General features: G+C 37.0%; 2 protein-coding genes, 1 long non-coding RNA gene and 1 pseudogene across 6 annotated transcripts in view; 3 read left to right on the top strand and 1 right to left on the bottom strand.

Annotated features, from left to right (window-relative positions):
• Nucleotides 1–1,833, top strand: part of LOC136249364 (syndetin-like) — a 37,170-nt gene extending 35,337 nt beyond the window's left edge. For all 3 annotated transcript variants that reach the window (XM_066041334.1, XM_066041333.1, XM_066041335.1), the window contains one exon: nucleotides 1,694–1,833. The gene's annotated coding sequence lies outside the window, so the exon portion shown is untranslated. The remainder of the gene's footprint in view (nucleotides 1–1,693) is intronic.
• Nucleotides 1,716–3,712, top strand: LOC136249368 (mitochondrial substrate carrier family protein C-like; annotated as a pseudogene).
• Nucleotides 3,713–7,596: 3,884 nt separating this feature from the next.
• On the top strand, nucleotides 7,597–10,606 carry LOC136251739 (inter-alpha-trypsin inhibitor heavy chain H5-like). Its single transcript, XM_066044163.1, has 5 exons — nucleotides 7,597–7,925; nucleotides 7,981–8,075; nucleotides 8,178–8,242; nucleotides 9,638–10,156; nucleotides 10,211–10,606. Exons 4-5 carry the CDS (start codon nucleotides 9,841–9,843, stop codon nucleotides 10,438–10,440), a joined length of 546 nt encoding a protein of 181 aa, XP_065900235.1. The 5' UTR covers nucleotides 7,597–7,925; nucleotides 7,981–8,075; nucleotides 8,178–8,242; nucleotides 9,638–9,840; the 3' UTR covers nucleotides 10,441–10,606.
• Nucleotides 10,607–11,413: 807 nt separating this feature from the next.
• Nucleotides 11,414–18,344, bottom strand: part of LOC136249371 (uncharacterized) — a 40,431-nt gene continuing 33,500 nt past the window's right edge. For both annotated transcript variants that reach the window (XR_010698179.1, XR_010698178.1), the window contains 2 exons: nucleotides 15,831–15,914; nucleotides 11,414–12,348 (listed from right to left, as the gene is read on the bottom strand). This is a non-coding gene — a long non-coding RNA (uncharacterized lncRNA). The remainder of the gene's footprint in view (nucleotides 12,349–15,830; nucleotides 15,915–18,344) is intronic.

Here is an 18,344-nt window from a genome sequence, read left to right on the forward strand (position 1 = left end):
ATTCTAAGTCAACTTCTGAAGTACTGTTTCAGGTGTGATAAACAAGTGTCAAGAGTTAGGAGCATGCACGAAATTTACATAGTTGTATTTTGGTGCGTAGCTCCTTGATGGATGGAAATATGTGACCGGATTTGTAAAAAGGTACCTTTTCCAAACATTTTACATACCAGCAAACAAATTGATGTAAAAGTTGACTCTTTATACTGATTAACTTGCTCTTAGTACCAAAATGCAGCCAGATACTGTAGCTATACCCATGGAAAATTTCAGGCAATTATATGCCATGATCAAAATGTTATGAAGCTTTGAAGTTCGAAAAAATAGGTTAGATTTTGTGCTTGAAAAGGTACCTTTTTGCAAATCCGGTCACATATTTTGATGCACCGGAGGATAGGCTTCATTTACGGTTAAGGTATAGATGACCGAAAACACAAGGTTCAAATGTTACAGAATACAAGAAGACAGTACAAACATTCACTCACCTGAAAAAACCCTCCATCAGCCATTTGCAGCGTGCACGCAAGAAACAACTGAGAGTATTAATTAGATTAAAGACCGATCACCATTCCGTTTTTTGGGTCCACTCTGTTCCGCATACTGTCTAAGAACTAGAATTTCTTGGTAAGTTTGTGTTATCCATGTACATATGTACTAGATTATATGATAGAGAGAGAGAGAGAGAGAAAGGCGTCTTATTTTGTTAAGACAATATACAACATAAGTACAGGGGTCTAGACTCGACTCAAGGGTACCATGCACTGGGTGGACAGTACAGGAGCCCTGGCAAGACTTACAATATTAAATTACAATACAAAAATATGGCATGCAGGTAAGTTCAGTTTAGGCAAATCGATAGATCCCAGTCTGGGAAGGCTCTTGAAATAGAAATCCTGTATGAGCAGGAGACAGCAATGCAAGCAGCCTGGGATCTTATAGTCTTCTTTGTCACTTCACAAGCATTGGCCACTTGGACAATTGTGTCTGGCATAAAGTGGCCTAAACAACCAATCTCGATGGAAATGAGATTAACCGATTGTATGATGTATTGTGTATATATGTGATTTAAAAACGTGGTAGTGGTGTACGTGCAGTGTGCAAGGTAGTGTGGTGTGTGTTCGCGATTGTGTGTGTAGTCAGATATCCCAACCTTGGATCTTTCTTAGGGGTGAGACTCTTCACCAAGGTGAACAGCATCATGCTATTATAACCAGTGCTCCAGGACATTATAATAGCATGGCCTAGTAAAAGTGTTTGCACATAAATACATCACTGACTAGTATATCACTAGTCACAAGTGTACAGTATTTTAGTCTGTCGGGCGTGTACAGGCAGGAACCGCCATCACCTGGCTTGCTGCCTGGGAATCAGCAATGATTACCTGGTGCCCCTGCTCAGGATTCCTGAAGTCAAGCATAGGCAGTAAAGAAAATCCTGGGAATGAGAAGAAGTTGAAGGCGTGAGATCACAAATGTTTGGTGTGAGATGATGAGATTGACAGTTAAATCATGAATCACACTTAAGGTGTGAAAGTTGGAGCCTCTGTGTACTGTTGTTATTAGCGCTTTACAGTGACCAGCACTGAAGGTCTGACAGCAACATGTGCTGCAGCCTTAGGATTACCTAACCTAATTTCAAGGACTTAGACATGTGTTTGTATGTGTCTGTGTCTTTTGTACGTGTACAATATTTGTAGGTAATTTTTGGATATCATCTTTATGATGGATAAGTCACCTGCTAAAGACATGCTTAGCCCTATTGCACTGGACACACTCAAAAAGTTATTTGATAGTATTGACACTGATCACAGTAAAACAATATCACTTGATGAGTTTAAAACTGCCTGCCATAAACTGTCTGTACCTGCAACAGATGAAACGATCAAAGATTTCTTAAGTACGTCTTCTGATGGGATAGTTACATTTGATGCTTTTTGTGAATACTATCTACAAAGACTTGGTCAAATTTTCAGCCATTTTGATCTGGACAAAAGTGGTAAAATCAATTCTTCAGAACTGGGAACTGTTTTCTAGAAGTTAGGTGTAACGTTGTCAGACCGGGAGTTATATGTAATCATATCTCAGGCCGACAAGGACGCTAATGGAGAAGTGAACTTTAATGAATTCTGTGAATTCTTTGCCACCCACCCATCACCGCATGTGAGGTCTATAGTTCGACTCTGGGCAGCAGGTATGTGAGTGCACATATATTAGTACATACACTATGCATTATTGTTATGTGTAGGTGCATCAGTTGATATTGGGACAGACCTGGCACCAGCCCCTCTGCCACCAGCATCGGTCCCTATCTGGCGTGCGTTTGTAGCTGGTGGATTTGGTGGTGTAGTATCTAGGACTGCCACTGCTCCACTAGAGAAAGTTAAAATCCTACAACAGGTAATGCTTATAATGGGGAACTCTAGTAAATATCAGCAGTATTTTCTAAGCCTCCAACATAATTATGCAGTACACATACATACATACATAGTCTGATGTATTCTTATTTTGTTAGACTGCTACTGGTAAACAGTTGTCAATTGTAAAACATATCACTGGGGTGTGGCAGAAGGAAGGACTGAAGAGTTTATTTGCTGGAAATGGAGCCAACTGTATCAGAGTGCTCCATTTCCAGCATTATGTATACAATGCACACATCATGTACACATCATGTACTTACTTTTGTCCCTCTTTGTGTCCCATTTTTTTTGCTGACAGCCCAAGGCATCAATTCGTGGTAGCACAATAGCTTCTTTACGTTTGTAGCAGGAATCGTCCATATTTTCCACAGAGACTGGATGGATTGCAGAGGCGCTTCTCCTAACTTGTAACGCTGTGTAACAGGCTGAACATAGCTGAAAATAAAACATAGTGGCCACTTCACTTCGTCAGTAATTGAAAATTGGGGCACATGAATCATCCGTATTTTTCATGGTGGCTGGATTGATTGCAGAGGCATTTTCCTACTGTTCTTCATTTGTGGTGCCTTCACTTTCCAGTCAGTAATTGATAGTTGGGGAATGCATTCAGATGAGCATTAACCAATAAATCGCTACGAGAAAAATGATTTAATTGGATTTTTTTACTGACCGACTAATTACCCCCAGCCAAGCATAACTATACTGGTTAACACTACAGGTTTAATTTCTTTACTAGACAGTCTAGCTTAAGACATTATTTATCTGCTGCATGCAAAATTGATTTGCCTTTGTGTCTATTCATTTCTCAACTAGCTTGTAATTGCTAATTGGTGGATGTTATTTCAATGTTTTCTTATGCTGGCCATGGGATATAATCCATAATTTTCTTACCATGCCTCCTACATTTGAAGTGAGTGGGTAGGGTCTTGTTGCACTGTTTCTGGTATGAATAGCTGTATAGTGGGCAGAACACAGCTGATAATGAAACAAAATGGCCACATTGCTTTTAGTTAGTGATGGCAGGAGTGAAAATAGTGCGTATCATGGGAGGTTACCTACACCTGCAGCAATTCTTGTACACATATAATTCTTACTTCAGTTATATAGCTTGTCGATGGTAATTGTATGGCCATGACTTGGGAATGTGCACTAGTATAGCTTTAGGTGTAGGCAACCTTCCTTGTTTCATTGCTTTTTATTTCTGTGATCCTTACTCGAATATAAAGCTCCTAATTTTTCATTACATTTATTGATTGTAATTGTGTATACAGCGCATGCGTATTTTGCTAACAAGTTTTCCTATACTAGGTTGTGTACCCATTGGATGTAATAAGGAGAAGAATGCAGGTTTATTCAATGCAGCAAGGAGCAAATAAGGCTCAGTCATTATCTTTGATAAATTTTATTAAAAAGAATACAAGTTCATAATCTCTTCCCAGGCTTGACTGTCACTTACCTGAAAGTAATGCCTTCGGCTGCTGTTAGTTTGTTAGTCAGAGATGCTGTGTTAGGGAGACTATAATTGCTGTAAATATTGTATGTAATTTATACTATTTTGTCAAATGAATTGTTTAAAGATTATACTCATTCCTTTCGTATTAAGAAGTATGTAGTATTATGTCAAGATGTTTATTGACAAAGCTGATCCTGAGGGATATTTTAGGCGTCTTGACTGCTATTATCAAGCTAGATGGTTTCTTATTTGTCACTTCCTGTCCCAGGTGAATGGAAGCAGTTGAGTTTTCTATTAGAACAATGACTGGACAATCTGTTCACAGTCTTACTGCCATGGAGAATGAAACTTCTGTCACTAGCTAAGATGATCATCCTTGTGTCTTCAGGTTTGCACTCACCCTTACAGTGACCTGGTTGTACTATGATTCCATGATAATGGTATCTGTATATTTCATTCTCAGGAATAACTAAACATTTATTAGGGAATGTGAGATAAAGTTGAATACAGTTGTCCAGTCCTTGCATGCTATAGCATAGTTTTCGTCCAGTTGATAGTGGAACAATGAAGTGAATCATCTCTAACTTGTGTCTCTTAAACATACATACAGTGTATTACCAATAACCTTTAATTAAAACACTATAATTCTATATATAGGGTAATGTTAATATTAGGCTTCTTCATTAAAAATAGTGCTGTGAATTAGACTGACAAAAATGAATGGCTATCGATTAGCAAAATACTTGTAAGTACATTATTATATGTTTGACAAACTGAGTGACTTATATAATCAGGTGGGGTACAATGCAGGTGCTGTATATAAAAAAAGTCTCCAACCCAAATGCAAACTACAGAAGTCAACAGAAATTGTGAAATGCTCAGTTGCATATACAGCAGTAGTATATGCTGTGGGTTTGTTTGAAACTAGAATGACATAAAATTAATGTGCTAAAGAAATCCTTATTATCAATTGTGTGAGATATTTCTAATCCCATGTGCTCAAAACTGAATGTTTTCTATCCTTACCATTACAATAATGATGTTTACCATGACTCGAATTCGATTAAACGTCAAGCATATCTCTGGACCTATCCAAACTATAAATACCGTATAGCGGGTTATTTTCGAAACAGAAATTTTCGTACAAGAAGCAAAATATGAATTTCGAAAGATTTCAAAAGTTTAATTTCGAAGAGTGCATATTTCGAAGTCCGAATGGATTTCAAATGAACGGAAACTGAATCATGTCGTAAATTATGAAGATGCGTGAATGTTTCCCGAAAACTGACTTACTGATGGAATAATCCCCATTCCTGTGCACTGGAGAGAAGACTGAGGGAGTCTCGGGTGGAGTGAACTCACTGGCACGATCATAGCTAGCTCATAGTATCCTATAATCACCATAGATTGTAGAGCAGACGGCATCAATTACCATTCTGGATCACCTGTTTTCTGGTTATTGGTACAGTAATGATACAGTTTACCCATTATCATCAGCAATACTAAGCTAAAACTCGAGGAATACACGAACGAATCACCAAAAGCCGGTTAGACGGTTGCTTTCACTTGTAGAAATTTATTTTCGAAAAACAACCGGACGTGGGGATTTATTTTCGAAGAGAAGGGCCTCTTCGAAATATCCGAAAATAAAAACCTTTCGAAAATTACCAGCTATAAGGTACCTGGAAGCCAGATATTCGTTTGCTGGTCTACATGGAGGGAAGGAAATGAAGATCCCAGGCTTTATATGAGGACATGCATCTACAAAGTGTATATGTAATGCACTTTGCTCAATAATAGTAATCACTGAGGGAATAAATTAGGTGTTTATGGTACTACACAAATAGACTGCATATAGACAACAGAGTACTATTAGTAAATGCATAACTCATTGCATTGTGTTAGAATTGTATTTGCTTTAGCACACTTCATCCATGTGCATAACACAGCTATGAGAAGCAAAGAGCACAATGGATCACACACACACACGCCATGTTAAATTGCTAATGAAACTACAGTTATAGTCAAACTACCTACATATTGCATTGACACTTTAATACTGATAATCTGATGGGGAAAACTAAAGCAGTTTGAATAACAATTCTCCAAAGAAGCCAACCAGAAAGTACAATAGAACTGATTATTTGGTTTGTTGAGTGCTGCATTAGTCTTTGAATAATAACTTTCACCAGTAATTGAAGTGTACTTAATATGTGCTGTATGACATCAGGAGCTTATAAGTGTCAAAAGTGCAAACTTGCCCTTTGGCAATTGGCAATTCCGCACTTATAAGTAGAGGTGTACCGATGTGGGTTTTTGGTAGGGACCCGCCGATTATGCTGGCATAATTATGAGCATAATAGGTGCCTGAAAGCATTGAGCATAATGCTAGCATAATAGGTAGAACATTTGTGTAATAGTATGAATTCTTGCTTATTAAAATAGTTATCACAGAAAGATCGATATACTCTAATAGAACAGTCAGTAACTCTAATAGAACAACCACATAGCTGACTGTTCTATTAGAGTATATCGATATTTTTTGTGATACGCATTTTGACAAGTAAGTTTGTGCTTCAGCCACTTATTATTTATCCATAAACTGGAAATTATTAGTAGAGTATGAGAACTGAGGCATAAATAATTGGGCATAATTTGAGTAAGTATTGAGCATAATAGGTAATTTTTTGAGCAGTGCAGCATAGCATAATAGGTAAAATTATGAGCATAATCGGCGGGTCCCTATAGTTTTTGGCATGTACCGATATCTGATATTGATGCCACCAAAAGAAGCCGATAACCGATCCGATATTTGCATTATAGTTAAAAGTGTACATTTACCTACCCTACAACATGTGCATGTATTCATTGCTATACTCTGCCTGTGGTGGTATACAGCTTGGGTTTCTATTGTGCAATCCAGACAATTAGGCACCCACAAACATTTTTATGTATACTCCCATGAAGCCTTATACGGATATTTCTGCATTACTCTGCATTCTAATGGCTTGTGAGAAAACTGGTACAGCAAGTTTCCTTGGTTATCCTGTGAGCCTTCCTTTTATTACAAGGAACTCTATAGCTAACTGCTTCATTTATAAAGACTGTGATAAGCTTTCCAGCAACAGACAGTAGAATCGCGTGTATTTACATGGCTTCTCGTAGCGTAGCGCTTGTTTCAGCGTGAACAATAAGCCACTGGCACTAAAGAGCCACATGAATAACGTAGAAAACCAATGCACAATCCGTTTATGTACAAACTATTGCTAGTGTATAAATATCGGTAGCGATATCGGTCCTCCTACTGTTTTGTACCGATACCGATATTGGTAAAAAGTACCATATTGGTGGCCGATATTATAGCCGATCCGATTATCGGTACACCTCTACTTATAAGCGCCTGATGACATAGACACATAGTTACATATATTCATGATGGTGTTTTGGACTCTTGGTTATGTGGGTCACCCATTATTTATCAACTGCTTCCCTCCTAAAGTACACATGTCTCTACAGTATAATTTATCACATACACGCAGAATGATTAGTTGGCTGGCTTAGTAGCAGTGCTAGTGTGGTTCTGGAGTAAGTGTTGTGACACAATAATACCAATAATATATCATTTCTTCTATTTTGTGAAGGTCACTTTCAAGTATATTATTATACTCAGTAGTATTCTAGAACTTATTGTGGTTGTGGATAGTAGACCAGAAGGAGCACCATTGTCAGCTTGTGGAGATATTGTCCCACAACACAGCCCAAACTCTCCTTCTACTGATCCACTGCCATTTGCTGTTAATCTAAGTGATTTTACATTTGACTGTTACATTGGTGGACAGAATTACACTAGTAAGCACAGTCAGACATAGCGGATAAGTATGCACATGTACACTGCTGTGTGTTTCTTACAGTCACACTGCAAGGTGGGACAACTAACATGGACTATAGAGGATAAAATTTATGATACAAGGAAGATTAGCAGCTGATGGTACCACTCCAGTTGGAACATTTTCTAATCCTACTTCAGATCCAGACTATCAAACACAGTGTACCGATGATGTGAGTTACACAATGTGATCATAGAATATTTCGTTGAATTTACAAAATTTGACAGACAGCTGCCACACACACTAACAGAACTGAAAAAATGACAATAGCTCTTACCTGGACTGCATGCACCACCTGCAGGAAGTGGCCTATTGTTTTTAGGTAAGTGTATACTGGTGATGGAATCACAGCCGTGAGTATCATGTGCATGCATATGTACTGTACCACTGAATGAGGCATGTACTGTATTTTTGCTGCCTATAGGTATGCATTCGTGGATGTGGATGTTACTTTCTGGGCTAATTTGGATACTATGACAATTAATGAAGGTATGACAATGTAACTTAATTGTAAATGCATGCAAGCATCTAGATACGTGTCTGCTCTCTTGGTGATGTCCTAGATTTATCCATGGTTCAACATACAGTAGTTTAAATGAAGGGGGTATGACCTGTGCATGTCACTAACAAAAGAATTTATTGTCAGTGAATATCAACAGCTCCTGCAGAAAATATAGTTAGAGGAGACTGCTGGGGACTAATAGGAATTTGGGCAATTAAGTTCTCCAGCTTTTCCTTTATTTGAACAACAATGGTGTGAGTCTCTTGAGAAAGTCAACGTTGTCAGGAAGAAACAGATATCAAATGCATTTGTAATTTGCACAATTGTTTTGTTACATATCCTAACTATCCTTCAACAAATACTGTCCTTGATAAACTTAGTATGGAGCTCAAAAAATAGTATATTATACTACTACACAATCTGTATATTTTGTAACAAATCAGAACCCATCGCTATATTTGAATACGATGGTACTATACAGCTTGAATTGGAATAGTGCTCGAAACATTTGCACCAAAAATGCACCTTCACACATCAGAGTGACTACAATATTTATAGCTTACATACAAATGTGGGAGAGGATAATGAGAGGAAGTTCTCCCCTACACATCTTACCATAATGGATGGAAACATAAGGCTTCAGTTAAAAGGCATGGCCATATGTTCTTGCCACAAAAATTTATATGGTTAACAATGGAGAAGACTTAGTTCCACATCATGGACAATAACTTCTGACCTTTATTTTTAACTCTTGTTATGATGGAGTTAAAAACCATACATTTGCAATATGTACAATATAATATATAGGCAATATTTATCTGTGCATGTACACTTTTTGTAATAACTTGCACTGTAGGCCAGGGTGGGCAGTATTGATCAATATCAACATAGGTGACCATATTTGCCATTGAGCATCTAGTAGTGCCATGCTATGCTCTTTGCTCCACTCTTGCTAACGAATTCTGCCATAATACTGTTTGAATAATAATATTTGTGATTTCCAGTATTCTCAGTATATCCATATGCGGTATTAACGAAAGTTAAATATTAAATTATTTGTTTTAAATATACTATTACACAATAACTGTATATTGCCCACACCTATCCTAACTGGCAGTAACTGTACAAAAACACAATATATCTCTGGATGAATGTACAGTACCTCTCAAATGTAATGTCATCTTGTGAGAGTAAGAGTAATTTTAAAAACTAAAGGACATGACACCTGTTTTGCTCGAGAGTATTCATCCTGTTTCGTTTGGGATGAAAACTCGTGAATGAAACAGGTGCCACGCCAGCAAGTTTTTTTAATCGCTCGCACTCTCGCGAGACAACGTTGTGTTTGAGCGGTACTGTATATACACAATTTTTTGCTCATGCAGTTACATCACTGGCTAACAAACACCCTCATTTTACTGTTCCACTATCAACTGGACAACAACTATGTTACAGTATGTAAGGACTAGCTAACTTTATATTCAACCTAATCTCTCATCCTAACATCAACGTCAATGCTTATTTCATTGCTCCTGAGAAAGACAGCACCTTAAAAGAGTACACCACATTCTTGGGAGATATTGGGATCATGGTACAGCCAGATCACTGTATGGGTGATTGTCGGTCTAAACACATCACAACGGTCACTATCTCAGCTAGCGACAGAAGTATACTCCTTGATGGTAGTAAGACTGTGATCACTGATCGTCCAGTACATGTTCTGGTTGACAACTCTACTGCTACTATACAACTAGGACAGGTATTGACCAATAGGAACACTCCCAGTTTGATAGTATCAATAAAGAAGCCCAGACTGTCTTTCAAGATCAACTTTGTCAATGAACATCTTGATTTGATGGTAATGGATGATAGTGGCATAAGCAGTGATTGTCATGGGATAATGGGTGAGTAGTCATATAAACTACTACACTAAACACTCCATTGTTTAATACATACAGGTCAGTTCCTCCATAGAGAAGCACATGTTGGGGATGGGTTGATGAAGATCAATGGAAAGGTGATAGAAATTGAGGAGAAGCCAATGTGGGATACTGATGATATTCCTTGTCTACATGCTAAACCACAATATGGCTATCAAGCAGAAGGGATTATAGAAGGAAAGTATACTGATTACATCATGGACAGTCTCTTCTTCCCTCAGTTCCAGTATAGAAAGTTTAAGATGTGAACATCTTCACAAACAATTTGACATATGTAGTATTTAACAGTACCTGCACACAATTGACACTCCTTAACTAATGCATGCATTAATGGTGATCCATAGCCATCGTGCATAGTTGTATACAAACACACATAATAAACAAGTTTATGTTGCGTGCTACTTCTAAAAACCAGGCGATAATTATATAGTTGGAAAATAATTTAACTAAGGCTTACATTTTGTAATAAAGTAATTATGCATACAGGAATTATCAAATTAATAGTCATTGTATTTTGCATTTCATAATTGGTGAATTATTTTGTAATTCTCTAAATACATTGCTAAGGAAATGCATTTTGAACAAATCAACTTGTTATGCACAGTAACACAGTAGTATCTACTCAACTGTTTGTCTATAGTGTTTTTTCTATGAAACCTCAATTCATTTTTGTTTGCATATGTAGGGACATGCCCCTCTTCGAGTTGAAGAAATACGCATTTCCTAGTAGCCTAGTTAAGAGGCCTGCTACGGTAATTAAATACATGAAGAGCCCAACGGGAAGGTAGTTCACAACACCGGTACCTGTATTTAAAACCGGCAAAAATAGCCTACAGACAAACTAATGTAGATAGATAGGTAGCTAGATTCAGTTAGCTACCACATGCAGTTAAATGTTATTACAAACATAATAAATTTCATTTAAGGGTTCATAGCTAGTACAACAAACATTCACAACAAAATATACAATGCTTTTATAGCAAGTGGTGATGTCACCTCCGTAGGATATTTGGAAAGATTTTCTTCAGGATAATCTGGATAGTAAAAACTATTTGTTTAACCCTACTTTAGTCCATTCAGCATGAATTGCTTATATACATCATAAGATAACATATTAACAGGTAGGAAACTGTGCAGAACTTTAATTGATGAATGTTTGCTACATGCATAATATGCTATATATATATGTATATTATGTGCAAACAATTTCAAAGTCTTGAAATCCATTGTCTCCAATAATTTTCCTCCAAGAGCAATCTTTTCTGGTCAATTAGTGTCTCATTACCCGTCAATGACAGACATGCAATAGAATGTAAACTAAGGAAAAAAACCACTTTGTATCTGTGAACACTTATGCATGTTCCAGTGCCCAGTTATGCCTCCTTATTCCTTCCATATATTGTATACTTCATGTTGCAGACAGCCTTCTACACCATGCCATCACCTTGATTGTGTATTATATATGAGTGGACTGAATAAATTATATACATAGGTGTCCTTGATTCAATTATTGATTCCTGCAGCTATGTAATTCGTGACAATTCTTTACAATTATTATGTAAATGGGCCATGGAAGGAACCTTAGGGTGAAAATTAAAAATTACACTCAATATCCTTATAACTTGTAACAAATGTAAAATTCTTACTATTACGACATACATCATTACTCATGGAAATATATTGACATGTGGTTAAAACATCAATGTATTTTTAAAATATTACTGACGGTAACAGAGTGTATAATTAAAAATGGGAAAACAAGTTATAAAGATCACATGCGCATAAATATTATCCAAAGTTACAAAAATACAAAATTTGTTATAACTTGATGCCACCACAGCTGCTACTACATAATATTATATATCAGTGCACGAAATAACTTTTTAGACATGTACTGACACACTGTCAGGACAACATGAAAGTTGATAGGACATAAATCAGTTTGTCCGGACGTTTAAAACTTTCTGTGCTTCTCCTTTCCTGTATGTGTTTTGTCAAAATTATTTGTTTCAAGCAATGGGATCACCAATATAATGTACTGTACAACTGATTACTATTCATCCACTCACTAACAATGACAGATCAGACAAACACAGCATTTAGGTATCTGGTCACATATAACAGCTCCTATAAATTCAGTGCTGTTACAGGAATATCTGTGGGAAAAGAGTCATTAGGAAAATTACCTCAGTAGTACTATAGCTATGTAGTCAAACTTTACTATTGCTGCTATGAAATAGTGTCTCTAACATAAATTGTAAAAATGGACTTCATTCTAGCTCAAAATACAAATTGGGTGTACAGATGAATACCACAAGTAAAAGCTAGTGATGGCTAACAGGTTATAAGTACAACATGTGTACTGTAACCTGTTGGTCTCTTGGACATGGCTTTGTGGCCACACCACAAACCATAAACACATAACTCAATTACATGCCAATGTCACTATGTCTGGCCTCCCTCCTAGCCTAATATCACACTCTAAACTCAGTGGTAAACCTTGAAAGGACTCTATTTCCAGACAAATTCAATTATGGCCTGACAACTAGTGTAATTGACCAGAAATTGTCAGTGTCCGGAATGTTATTTCGCGCACTGTATATATGTAGTAGTTGTAACATGGGCACGAGTGATTTGCCTGAAATATACACACTCGCACTGTGCCCGAGTGCGAGTGTGTATATTTCAGGCAAATCACAAGTGCCCATACAACTAATACATTCCACTTGGGTTAATCACCTGCAAGTGTACATGGAAACTGTAGGAATGCTTTGCGAGTGTATTTATATGGGACCATGTGACTTTCGAGTGTGGGTAACGTCGTAAAAGCAACGACAAGGCACGGCTGAGAGGCCGAACGTAAGTGTATCGTCACGAGCATGCAGATCGCTTCGATTGTGGGTACGCAATTAAACACAGGAAGTCTAAATACGAGCTGAACAGCTCATAATGAAGCTTAAGTGCACTATAAGTACTTACTATACTAGCCATGAATAAACTAAAGCAGTGAATATGTTTACAGCGCTATAATGGCCTAGCCAATTAAGCGCCACGCCCAGTCACTACGAGTGTGTGACATCGCGCCAGGTGTCAAAACGGCAATGTAAAGACGATTCAACTACACTAAAGTACTTACTTTACTAGCCATGAATAAACTAAAGTAGTGAATACTATTAACACTAATGGCCAAATCAATTAAGCGCTACGCCCAGTGTCTGTGGGACATCCCCACGTGACTATTGCACGTAATATAAACTAACCTGTGACCTTCTTCATTCAGTAAAACAATGAACTATCTTTTTTCCCAAGTCCATGATCTATTCCTTGGCTCACTTTACAAAAACTAAAACCCACTATCGATCCTGTGAAGTGTCGCTATATTAAAGGAGAGGAGATCACACAGTTTCATCAAAGAAATTAAATGATTTCTGAGAATGCTTGGAATGCATTAATGAGGTACTATATACAAGTTATATCACTCCTAGGAGGGATATAACTTGTATATACTACCTCCTATTCTCGTTACTGCATTCCTGAGCACTGCTAGCAGTGCTATTATACCACTTATACACCTTCTCTTCCCTTTGAAGTGAGGTATGAAAGTGGTATATATATATATATATATTTTTTTTAATAGACCAATCATTATTTGTATTTTTTGTTGCTTTGCTTCATGTTTCACCTTGGGCACAATAGTCTTCCATTGACATCTAAATAAAAACCATAACTCTCAAAACAGATACTAACATTTTGTATGTGTGTATGTATACAAGATTAGGAATTTTACACTTGTGTGTTTACTATTGGTAAAATAATAATATCATAATGTACTTCTATAACAACATCAAGAAAAGAATGGTGTAATTTCTATGAATGGCATGACAAAACATGCTTATACTAATTACTAACTAGCATATTTAAAATTATTTTAAAATTACCGAAAGTAGAGATCCAAGAAACAAAAAGTAGAACAAGAGATGAATGATGGTATTACAGCATAGCATGGTGGAAAAGCATGGTGGAAAAGCATAGCGGCTATATATGCTGTAATACTATCATTCATCTCTTGTTTCACTTTTTTGTTGCTTGGATCCCTACTTTATTTTTTATTTAATTTTTATATACTAGTTTGCTTGTTTAATTTTTTTGTTATAGCATACAACTATACACCTGCGATTGTTCTACTAGGGTGACTGCTGTATTAGAGTATCTCGAGTCAGTCTTTCACCTACTACCAGGATGTGTCACTATTTCATTCTGCTAGCACTATGAATACAGCTAGGCCAATAATAACAAGGTGTGTTATCATGATAGATCGTTAAGAGGTGTGGTTGGTACTGGATCATTATTAATCAACCACGATCACATTAATAGGAGTGGAATTGAACCTATCGTGAAGTTACAGGTATCTACTGAGCGTAAGTGCTTCAATAAGTTTGCGGCCTCTAGACAACAAGTTGATAGGACATATTAACACCTAAATATGGTTTCATTGCATGAAGAAAGAAGAAGACTAGCCTGACTGAAGATAAAAGGAAGGACAAGGCACAGAGGGCACACACTTGTCAGAACCCTAAAAGGAACATCCAAAATGGTGGCTAAGCGCTGCTTCGTTTGGCCTCCAGCCTTGTTGCGACTGTGGTCAGGTAAGCAGGCTGACAAAATATTGAATTTTGGTGATTCTTTTAAAATCTATATCCAGCCATCTGTAAGTGTTTTCTTGTTACTGATGCTCTATTTGATGTTAGATGGACTAACATTATTTCATAAATGTGATTTTTGTCATGTAAGATGTTTCTAGGATGATTTTTAAAGGCAGAATTTTGGGAGACTTGTATTATTTTCAGGGGGATTCTATACTTGAACTACTGATTGATAATTAAGTGATGTAGCCATTTTGCATAGTTTACTATGTTCTTCCTGTTACATAGCAGAAAAGTAACAGCAACATACATGCACATGTACATGTGAAGCTATACCCCAACCAATCTGCTTACTTCAACTGGTGGAGGTATGGCACAAAAATTACAAACAATTATTCTTTAATTCACAAAACCACTAATGTGCTACAGTGAATTGACGTTTTGCGCTGTCAGCAAAAAAATGGGGCACAAAGGAGGACAAAGGTATTACATTGTATGTGCTACCATATGCCAGAAAGCACCAGCCAGGCTGAAGCAACATCTTAACATGTGAAAAATGAACCTGTAGCTCTAATCATCATTTGGGGTACCATTTTAGATATGTTCTGCCTATTACATAGCAGATATACATAGCACAGTATGCAATTAACCTGCTTACATCAACGGCTAAGGGCAAGGTGCAAAAATTATGAACAACTCCTATTTCATTTTTGTGTGACACCAAAGCTCATTAACACCTGCGAATAAATCTCTTTGTCCTATGAGTCTATGAGAGAAAAGTAAAGATATGCAACTATTGCATCTCCTGCCGTAGCTTGTCTCAGACCTAAGTGACATCTATCTGTAACAATCAGGTTTAACAGCAATATTGTTTGCTGTGATTGTCTACAGGCATCAATTAAATAATTGGTCAGTTGGAAATTCCATTAACCTTTAGCAAAAGCATGTATCACGTACTACAATACTTTATGATTATGTGCATAATATTTACTCACTTGTAATATCTTATTCAACTTCTCAATGACTTCATAGATGGGCAGACCAAGGTTTGATTTCCCTTCATGATCAGTTATTGAAACCTACACAAGACATTATGCACATAACAGTAATCTATTCATAGTTATAATAACAAGTATAGAGTGAAAAATAGTTTGATTATAGACTAAATTGGGGATTAAATGTTCACTAGTATATCTGCAGTAGTGATATTCCTTGTTTCCATACTTTTTTCTACGGTCCTTAATATTCCTGTTTGTTTACTTTTTTGAAACATTGTTATGACAGGTGAACCCATGTACGCTGCATCAAAAGAAAGGATGGAGGAGTTAATGTTTTTGCCTGAATGCACACCCCAGCTATCAAGGCCATTACACTTAGCCTTCAGCTATTTTCAACCCGTTACACAGTGATACAAATAAAAAACAGTACTAGAAGCACCTCTGCAATCACTCCAGTTGCCACAAAAGTACGGACGATTCGTGCACCCCAACTATCAATTACTGACTCGAAGGTGAAGTAGGATGCTTTATGCTTCACTTCACCTATTTTTAGCCCATTACACAGTGTACAAGTGAAGAACGGTATTAGAAGCACCTCTGCAATCAATCCAGTCACCACATAAAATATGTATGACTCCCGTTTACAAGCATAGGGAGACCATGCATCACACTACCGTGAATTGACACCTTGGGTTGGGACACAAAGGAAGACAAAAGTACGTCCATGATGCATGCATTGCACGTACTGCGGTATGCCAAAAGGCATACATCTTAGGATGAAGCTGTGTCGAACAGTGAAAAAATCAAGCCCATAGGCTTAGCTGTTATTAAGATACATTTGCCTGAAGGTATCAGTTAGTCAGTAGAACATTCCATTGAATGTTTTTTTAATTTGTAACAATCTATTGGATGCATTTAGGGTTGTACAGGAGGCACTTTTGGGCTTGGTTATACCTAACCAATACTGCCAAGATGCCAGATAGTGTATTATGAAGCTGGTGTTTGGGTGATATTTTTGGCCAGAAAAGCCCAAACCTCCATGATCCCTAATATGAGCCACTACCGTTAGAGGAAAGGTTCAGTCTACTCTTACATTTGACAAGTTACTGTTTATTATGTCTTACATAAGTCATTTTCCATTGAAGGTGTTACCTTTTGTCGTGGCATAAATAGGGCAGTACTATAACACTAGATCACTCTGCTAAACTTGCTGTTGAAACTCTACAAGAAGTTTTATTGAGAACTAATTTCTACAAGAAGTTTTGCTGAGAAATAGAAGAAGAGAGACTGAACTGTTTATTGTTGTGTCTTCTTGAAACCAACCATGGTTCATGATATACATACCTGAAAGCCCAAAGGCTGCAGGCCCAGGGTGTATATATCAGTAAAACCAGGCACAGTCAATTGATTTACAATGTCACGCAGGTGATCAATCATGCTGTCTGAGTGGGGGTTGTTTCCATAACATTCTTATTTGCCCAAGTATTTGCCCAAACACCATTAGAGTAGTTTTGACGAGTAGAACGGCTAAGTAACAAATTTTGATGAAGTTGTTCACTTTGTGATAAAAGCATCTAATTTACTGTGGAAGTTGAGTAAGGTATATTGAGATATAGTACCACATCAAAATCATTGCCTTAGGGGATGTTTGGAAACTTTTAAACTAGGTTATAAGCCCATTTCTAGCTGATCATGAAACCATACAAGTGCATTTGTTTTGCTTGAATAGCATGAATGTATTTCATATTTACAGGTGTAATCAGAAAAGTGGAAAAAGACACTTCTAATGGAGCCAATGTTTCAGTGTAAACAGTACAGGTACAACCCCATAGTATATTGTACATCTATGGCTTCGTATACCTTGAACCTCCATGCTTCTTAACATTGAAGACCTGGATGGACACCTCCCATTTAGAGACCATCCCTTGTTTGTCTATGCAGATGCACATTAACTACTGAACATTTTTATGGCTTTCCCAATACAGGTTCTTTGAGCATGATTCTTCAATACAGGTAATTTAGGTTCTTCAGGTTCTTCAATACAGGTTCTTCAATACACACAGGTTCTTCAAACTAGTATCATACAGGTAATTTTAGTATCATACAGGTAAACTAGTATCATACAGGTAATTCTTCATACAGGTTCTTCAATACAGGTAATTTTAATCTAATATAAAATAGTATGAAATATTGTACCAAGTTTGGTGCTTTTATCATTGAATAGCCACACTACTAGACTGCTCTATTAGAGTATCTCAATCTTTACAAAAGTTTTCAGTGCATATATACCCTTGATCTCCCTTAATTCATTCTTGAAGGATAAATTTCCTATTATACTGTAGCTATATTATACAAGTACACAGAAAAATTTGGAATTTTCAACTAGAGTAGGGACCATAGCACATCGATAAAAAGTACTGAAACAAGTTGGAGTAGGCATGATATTAAATCACAGTAAAACAATAAGAAGTGTTATATCCCTACTGTGCATTTCCATTATGGTATCTTGAG

This window comes from Dysidea avara, chromosome 3 (genome assembly GCF_963678975.1).
Source record: "Dysidea avara chromosome 3, odDysAvar1.4, whole genome shotgun sequence".
Taxonomy (NCBI): Eukaryota; Metazoa; Porifera; class Demospongiae; order Dictyoceratida; family Dysideidae; genus Dysidea; species Dysidea avara.

What these genes read in the sequence shown, in the direction of transcription:
- LOC136251739 (XM_066044163.1), top strand. Translation starts at nt 9,841, where the DNA reads ATGGTACAGCCAGATCACTGTATGGGTGATTGTCGGTCTAAACACATC. An exon ending in TGATTGTCATGGGATAATGG is followed by an intron (nt 10,157 to 10,210) that starts GTGAGTAGTCAT and finishes TAATACATACAG; the next exon opens with GTCAGTTCCTCCATAGAGAA.